Source organism: Helianthus annuus, chromosome 10, assembly GCF_002127325.2.
Source record: "Helianthus annuus cultivar XRQ/B chromosome 10, HanXRQr2.0-SUNRISE, whole genome shotgun sequence".
In the NCBI taxonomy this organism is placed as follows: Eukaryota; Viridiplantae; Streptophyta; class Magnoliopsida; order Asterales; family Asteraceae; genus Helianthus; species Helianthus annuus.
This window is the reverse complement of record NC_035442.2, coordinates 9,345,443-9,354,372: the sequence shown is the minus strand read 5'-3', so window position 1 is coordinate 9,354,372 and position 8,930 is coordinate 9,345,443. Positions and strand designations below refer to the sequence as shown.

General features: G+C 40.0%; 1 protein-coding gene across 1 annotated transcript; it reads left to right on the top strand.

Moving 5' to 3' along the window:
• LOC118483360 lies at positions 1-3,074 on the top strand. Its single transcript, XM_035979084.1, has 2 exons — positions 1-1,940; positions 2,287-3,074. Exons 1-2 carry the CDS (start codon positions 1,051-1,053, stop codon positions 2,288-2,290), a joined length of 894 nt encoding a protein of 297 aa, XP_035834977.1. The 5' UTR covers positions 1-1,050; the 3' UTR covers positions 2,291-3,074.
• The last annotated feature ends 5,856 nt before the right edge of the window (positions 3,075-8,930 follow it).

Here is an 8,930-nt window from a genome sequence, read left to right as displayed (position 1 = left end):
TCTAATATGTAACCGGGGGTTATCATACTTACAACGAGGCAGAACTTCGTTATTTAGGGGGGTATAGTGCCCGAGTATTACTTCTACACTTTAGAATTTGAGAGAGAATCGAATGAAATGAGCGACGAAAACTAAAGGCTGATAGCCCCCTTTTATAGGGCTGGTCGACCAGTCTCTCGCGGCCCGCGTAACATGAAGCCTAAGCCTTCGCGGCCCGCGAGCTAGGAGTGTAGGCTTTAGCTTTGCTGATTCGTCAAACTAGGTTTGACACGAGGCTGCCACGTGGCAGCTCAGGGTGTCGCCAGGTGGGTTAGCTGTCGCGCCTCGCGTAGAAGACCATAAAGGTCTTCGCGGCACCTGACCGCCCCTCAGAATTTGTTTTTATTTTATTTTTGTAACATTAAGGGTATTCGGGACCGATTTTCATATACGGGATATATTTTAAGACGCATAGGGATGTTATAAATATATTAGGGGTAATATTTTAGGAGGGTTGTTATATGAATAGATGGGATCAATGGCTGCAAAATATTCAGCAATGGAATGGTGACATCATACCATTTCAAAGAGTGGCATGGTTAGGAATCAGGGGGGTACCAATTCAGATGTGGGGTGAAGGAGTTTTTTAATTGCATAGCGGAAAGGTTCGGGAAGATCATAGAATCGTCAGAGGCGTTTTTAATTGCATAGATATTTAAACTTAAACTATGATGTGGTCGGAGTAATCGTGAGGGATGGATCTTTTATTAATGAAAGGATAAAAATATGGTGGAAAGGGATGATGTTTGACGTCTGGGGATCGGAGGCTGACTACATGTGGCAACCGAAGCTCATACCAGACATGACAAAAGTTAAACATATGTTATTAGATGAACTACCGCCGGAGAAGGAGGATTCAACGCCGGAAAAAGAAATGCCGATGAATGTGGACGGTGAAGGCATTCCAAAAGACGCGGAAGAAACATTGAATGGAGGGAACAATGAGGTAAACGAGACATGGGAACAAATGGCAGTTAATGATGGGATAGAGTATTGGTGTGCGATGAATTTATGTCTAAATGGCCCAATGCCACATTATTGGCCCTCAACAGAGACATATCTAACGATAACCCACTCATACTTCTCACGATAAACAATAACTTTGGCCCGACTCCATTCAGAATTTTTAACAGTTGGTTTGGGAAGCTGGGATTTGAGGTGGCAGTAAAAAAAGGAATTGAAAAAACGTGTGAATCATCCTTCAAAGATGAAATTATGGCAATCAAAATGAAAGCAATTAGAGAAGAGCTCAAACTATGGCGAAAGAACAAGAAGGAGGAAGAGGAGAAAGAGCTTACGGAGGCACAAAGTAAATTGCTAGTACTCGATGATCTAGCTGAAAATAGGAGGCTTACGGAGGAAGAGATTTGTCTTTGGAAAGAATGTAAGGCAGTTGTAAGAGAATGGCATCAAACACAACTACTTGATCTACAACAAAAAGCAAGGGTGAGATGGATTGAATTAGGTGATGAAAACACTAGTTATTTTCATTCAGTGGTAAACAACCACATATCAAGAAATAAGGTCAGTGGATTATGGATTGGAGGGCAGTGGATTTCGGATCCTATGGAGATAAAAAATCAATTTCAGAAAGCTTTCAAAGAGAAGTTTAACGAACCGGTAACATCGAGACCAAGAATTGGAGCGGATGGTTTTTCAAAACTTAGTCAAAGCCAAGCTGAAGGGTTAGTGGTACCGTTTTCAATCGAAGAAGTACATACAACAGTTTGGGATTGTGGCATTTCAAAAGCACCGGGGCCAGATGGTATCACTTTTAAACTTATCAAGACAAATTGGGAAGAACTCAAAGGGGTGGTTATGGACGTCATGACACAGTTCCACACACACACGGCTCTCTACATCATACATGTAGTGCTTCCTTCATTGCCCTCATCCCAAAGGTAATTGATCCTATGACACTCTCCGATTTTAAACCTATTTCATTAATAGGAGTGGTAAACAAAATAATTTCCAAGGTACTAGCAAACAGAATTAAAGGTGTCATTAAAAGTGTTGTATCAAATGAACAATCTGCATTTGTCTCAGATAGAAACATTGTTGATGGACCATTGGTTATAAATGAATTAGTTGGGTGGGCAAAAAGGACAAAGAGAAGTATATTTGTGTTTAAAGCTGACATCGAAAAGGCATACGATACACTTAATTGGAAGTTTTTAATAACCATACTAACACACATGGGCTTCCCACTGAAATGGAGAAATTGGGTTATGGGGATACTTTTTGCAGGTAGAGGCTCGGTTCTTGTAAACGGATCCCCAACGGGGGAATTCCAATACAAAAGAGGTTTACGACAAGGGGACCCGTTGTCACCCTTCTTGTTCATTGTGGCAATGGAGGCTTTACATAATATGATGAAAAAGGCTAGGAGTGCAAATCTGTTTTCGGGGGTCAAACTACAAGGCAACGGTCCGCATATATCACATATGCTATTTGCAGACGAATCGATCTTCGTTGGAGAGTGGAATGAAGATAATGTTAAGAACCTAAAGAGAATACTAAGAATTATCTACCTCATCTCGGGCTTGAAAGTCAATCCGAAGAATGGTGTGTGCCGATTAGAAACAGAAGTAAATGACATGGCCTCAATCTTCAAATGTAGAGCATGTAAGTTCCCGTTTATCTACTTAGGATTGAAAGTAGGAGCAAATATGAATAGGATAGCAAACTAGAAAGAAGTGATAGACACTTTTAACAGAAGATTAACAAACTAGAAAGCAAAAAATCTATCTTTCGCGGGAAGGGTAATTCTAGTTAAGACGCTCCTGGGTAGCCTACCAAATTACTATTTGTCGTTGTACAAATGTCCGAAAGCCGTGATCAAAGTTCTCGAAGGGATTAGAAGAAAGTTTTTATGGGGAGGATGCAATGTTAACAACAAAATTAGATGGGTAAGATGGGAAAGAGTAGTGGCATCTAAAGACTTTGGGGGACTTCGAATCGATAATATTAGAGATCTAAACTTGGCACTATTATTAATTTTGATTAAAACTGACGTTGACCCAAACCCAACTGACCCGTTTCTGACAGAACCCTGTTTGACCCGTTACCTGACCAACCCTACCTGACCCAATCATTTTGCCAGGATTCTTTAGAAAGGGTGGTGCTCATCATGTTATTGACCCGTTATCTTGAGAAGCCTCAAAATAAGACTTGGGTTCAACGCTTTTGTTTACGTTGAATTTGTAAAATTGTGTTTCTTTTAGACCTTGTCAAAGATTACAGATGAACTGAAGGATTTAGTAAAGATTGAACCGTTCTCTTTGTTCTTTGCACTTTTATTCTCACTGCTATTGTTTGGGTTTTCCTAACAACAACTGATTCTCAAGAGTTATAATTGATGCGTGTGTAGTGTAATATATTTTTAATGTATAATTAAGCCCTTTTTTACACCTTTAGCCAAGTTTTAAATTTATAAAACACGATATTCACTAACACTAAACACACATATGGGCAAGTGCACCCATCGTGGACGTAGTATAGTGTTGGTAAGATACCGAGATCGTCCAAGGACACAAGAGCTTTTAATACCGGTTTATCCTCAACCTCTAATCAAATCAAAAGTTAAAAAAAATGTTTTTAACTAAGAAAATAAAACTAAGTAAATGCTGAAAAATAAAAATAAAATAAAAACAGATAGACAAGATGAATCACTTGGTTCCGACTCGTGTATTAGTATAACCTTTGATTATTTTCGCACTTTTGCACTTGTTTAAGAGATTATCTTAGTTATTGTAGTAGGCCCCTCTTTTGAAGGCGACGTTACCCTCAACCCAGTAGTTTGAGTCAGCAAGGATACAATCCTAAAGGGTTGGATTATTGGAAGATAATGAATTAAGTTATTAATGCAAATTATGGTAGGCCCCGCTTTTGGCGGTGACGTTACCCTCGGCTAAGTAGTCTGAGTCAGCAGGGATACAGTCCTAAATAGCCGGGTTATAGTATTAATAGACCGTGGAGATATGAATGTTGAAAATCTTTTATTTTATATAGACAGTAAAATAATGCCAAGACACCACGGACAAACGATAAGGAAAGATCACCTTCAACATAAGCAACTAGTTATTAAAGTCATTAATACAAAACCAAATAAAAAGTGCAAAAGATTAAAAATAAAAAGTATTATACTAAACACTTTTCTTCACCAAATGATGTAAGAGACTTAGGCAAACATGGCCTTGATTGTCAAGAACTCTTACTATCAATCTTGGATCCCGAGACGACTCACACACTCTACGATGGACAATGGATGATGGTGGTGGATGATGGTGTTATGGTGGTGGTGGGTGGTGGATGAAGTGTGAGAGAGGTGGTGTGCCAAGGGATGAGTTGGAATGAAACCAAGCACTCCTATTTATAGGCTGAACAGAAGGCTGGGCACGGCCCCGTGTCCGCTGGACACGCCCCCGTGCCCGTCTGACACTATCTCTCTTCATTAATTGTAATTCGCAATTACAATTAATGCGCCTGCTATACTTTCACCACGCCCCCGTGCTCACTGGACACGGCCCCGTGGTGGGCAATAGAAGCTTCTACAGGTTTGTCTTTTCTGCTGCTTCTTGGGCACGGCCCCGTGCTGGCTGAGCACGGGGCGTGTTCAGGCTTCTGTTTTCTCTTCTTTGCTTGGGAAGATGCCGTTGAGGGTTCGGGCAATCTACTTTTATTCCTTTTCTTGTATTTTTGTTAGAATTAGCTGTCTTTTTGCTTCTTTTATGAATTTGAGCTCATTTCATCCTGAAAATACAAAACGAAGACAAAAACACTCTTTTTTCAACATTAGTACTAAAAAAAGGGTTAGTTTTATGCCTTAATTGATGTCATTTATATGTTGCATTTTACACACATCAAATACCCCCACACTTGAACTTTTGCTTGTCCTCAAGCAAAACTCTTTAAATGTGGCTTACACCCCCAAATGGAATGGGTAGAAGAGAAGGTTTTTGGCTTGTCATAGAGTGTCGGGAATCCAAGATCTTTTTGGGTTTTATTTTTATTTATTTACAATCCTATTCGTTATGATTTATTTAAAACGCTTCATAGGATAAATTACTTATTTGGGCATAACATGCCTTTTTAAAATTCCATTTGTATACAAGTTCACATACCTCACGGGAGAAATCACTCAACACTCGGCCGAAGGTGTATTTTTTTAGTGAATCACTCGAGAGCGGCATGGAACTTACGCCTTCCATAGGCTTGCCAAGCAATCAATCCTCCTCCTTTTTAACTTTATACCTTTGTAAATATCAATAGGACTTTTTGGGTGAAGGGTTAGGCTTGGGCTAAAGGTAGGTGGTTGGGTTCGTGGTTAGTAAAAGGGCGAAAAGCGTAAAAAGCGTCGGTTTTTGTAACACACTTTGTTTTTAGTGACTTTTTATTTTGAAGTATTTCTCCAAATAAGCTTTTGTTTGCATACCTTGTTTGTTTTTAACTTCATCATATATATATATATATATATATATATATATATATATATATATATATATATATATATATATATATATATATATATATATATATATATATATATATATATATATATATATATATATATTTCAGTCACATAAAAGAACGAGCTTGCGAAAAAACCGAGGTTGTTACTAAAATAAAGGGTGAAAAATAAAAAAGGGTTTTTGGTGGGTAAAAAGGGTTTAGGGTAAAGAAACGAAAGGTTTAGGCTCAAAGGGGTTAACTAGGGGGGATTTTGGGTAGGTGGTAAAAAAATGAAAAATAATGGTGTAGAAAGAAAAATGGTTAGTCCTAATGCCTCCATCATTTACTTACTTGGGTTTAAGTTGGTAAGGACCGGGAATGAATCGTCGTGGCAAGTTCTAGAGTTGTAAGAACCAAGCGGCTATTCACACAAGAAACGAAAAATGAGCATTTAGTCTAAAGATGTAAATTTGTATGCTCAATAAAGGCTCAAAACTCACTTTTGTGGGAATGGGTTTTTAATGTGATCAAGTATATATAATCAAATTTTAACGAGACTTGTTATGCCGTTTCATAATTTTCCTATGTTGGTTCTTGTTATCACGACGCTCTCGGTTGTAAATTTTATAAAAATATAACCTTATTAATCTTGTGATTCCCAACTTAAACTTTAGACAAGTAAAAAAATGAAAATTTTTGAAAAAATTTGGGGTGTTTAGCGGTTCCAATAGAGTTTTGTGTAAGGCTTGTTGTTAGGACTTGCAAAATTTCAAAGTGTTAGCTTCCCCCCACACTTAAATTACACATTGTCCTCAATGTGTCCCAAAAATAAATTTTTAGGTTGATTGGATGTGTAATGTGGTGTTAAAAAGCAAAGATTTATGTTACTGGCCGTCTGGACACGGCCCCGTGGGGACCGGACACGGCCCCGTGTTCAGGTGCCAGTAACAGAAATTAAAGAAATGAGACAGAAGCCTGGACACGGGGGCGTGTCTGGTGAACAAGGCCCGTGTCCAGTTACCTGAACTGGGCGTTTTTCTGCAGGTGGCTCAGCACGGGGCCGTGTTGGTTGAGCACGGCCCGTGTTGAGCCTTCTGTAATGGAGATTTGTGTCGGGCTGCTTCGTTCTTTGTGCATGGGGTCATTTTTCTCGTTCCCTTTTTCATCCATTATCACCATGAGTGTGTTTTATTCATCATAAACCATCAAACCTTAGAAACCATCATTTCATTGCAAACATAGAGAGATACTATATAAAAACTAAAGATGAAAATACATAAATATTAAACCATGGAGTTCTAGCCCTATGTCTTATTTTAATTAGCAAAATTTCCAAGAAGCTACTAATCTTGGTTAGATAAGGCTTTTTGAAACTCCTTCTTCCGGGTGTGGCCCTCCTCATATGTCGGCGAGCCACTCCTCCACCTCCCTTGGAAGGAGAAAGGAGGGCTCATTTGCATTAGTTTGAGGAGTTTTGATTTCCGCTGGAATCTCTTGTGGGTGTTCCAAGGGAGGTTCTGCTGGAAAGTCTTCCCACCCGGTAGGGTTGTTAACCCCGAGTGCCAAGTTCCTGTTGTGGAAGGACTGGTTCCATCGGGGGTGCTACAAGAATATTTAACCTCTGGTGCAAGAGGTTAATTTCTTGGAAGCTACTTTCGAGTCCCACCGTAAGATCGTTAATACGGTCAATTAGGACCTCCTCTACTGACGTCATTTCGTCGAGAGCCTCCCTTAATGCTATCACATAGTGCACAAGCATAGCTTCAACGGAGGGCCTCCTTCCTCTTCGACTGTTTAATGAATGAACGGATGATGTTTCGATGTTTTCACTCGACATTCTACGAAAAATAAACCGAAAAACAGTTTATTTGATGAAACAGTATCTGGACACGGCCCCGTGCTCATTGAGCACGGCCCCATGTTCATCTTTCTGCAGAATTTTGAAGCAAGGAATCTTGAAGTTTTAAGTTATTTTCTGAACTTATGTAGGCTTTTTGGATATTAATAACTTTAAACACTGTTACACAACATGTTTTTACCAAGATTCCTTGAACAAAACTCATTGCTTCCTACCACAAAAGTTGAAGAATTCAAACTTTTAATGGTAGTTCTTGGAGAAAGATGAAAAAGAAGGAAATGGCTAGAAGAGGAAAGGACAAGATGGGTTGTTGGAACCTTCTTTTAGACTTACCTAGGATAGTTTGAGAGAAGATTCCTTCAAATCTCTGTCCCAAGTTGGTCCAAATGTGCAGAATTCTTGGCTGCATTTATAGAAAACGACAGCATCCTGGACACGGCCCCGTGCTCACTGAACACGGCCCCGTGTGCAGGTGAAATTCTGACACAGTTTGTCCGTATTCTGATGTTCTGATCAGAAGGGAATCTTTTGGTGAACACGGGGGCGTGTTGGCTGGACACGGCCCCGTGTCGAGGGATCTCTACTTTTATGAAGTTGTCTAGTTTTTTTAAGGAGCTTATCTGTTATCGGGTGGCTCTTGATTGGTTGGAACAACCCCAAAGTGCCTAAGATACCTTAATTGTCCTATACTAAGGCGAGAACGCAAGAGGTTGTCGGTGAGGGTAATTCCTATTTTCATTCTAGGTGGACAAGTCCAACCCTTTCCCGGGCTCTCGTTAAAGAAGGTGTATGCCGAATCGCTCAGGTCTATGTATGCACCGAACAAAGTCGATGGAGAGTCCTTCACGGCACAATCGGCACAGGGGCGACTATCGTCCAAGTCTTTTCTAGGTATGAAGGTATTTTCGGAAGCAACGAGGTTGTCGGAATGCGGTTCCAACATTTCCTCATGGTCATCGTCTTGGGGCGGATCAATAAAATCCTTCCTAAGTTCTTTTGACCAATTTAGAATTAGTTCTTCTAGTTGAAATAACTCGTCAAGGAGCATTTCTCCTAGAATATCTGGTTGGGCGCATTCGAGGGAGAGATAGTGCTTATTTTTACTTTCGCCCCTCTTAAGGTTATAAGGAATTGGTGGGTCTATATAGTGGGGCCTATAATTTAGAAAATAACATTTTAATTCTTCATGTTCGCCTCCACATAATTGACACCACATACCATAAGAGTGCCGAAAGTAAAAAGAATTACTATCACTCATGTTTGTGTCAGAAATTACCAACCGCCGGGATCTAACGGTTCTGTTTTCAGTAAGAGAATCTGGGGCACGGGGGCGTGTTGAGTGGACACGGCCCCGTGTTCAGCTTACTGTCTGACTTAAAACAGGATTGGCAGTTCCAATGATTGAGCACGGGGGCGTGTTCAGCGGGCACGACCCGTGCTGAGCTCTGCAGAAGCTGAAAAACTAAGAAAATCCTAAAAAATTAAAAAGAAGAATAAAAATATGATTAGGCCGTTGATTCCTAACTTTCTTAAAATCCTTGTGTCCCCGGCAACGGCGCCAAAAACTTGATGCGTGTGTAGT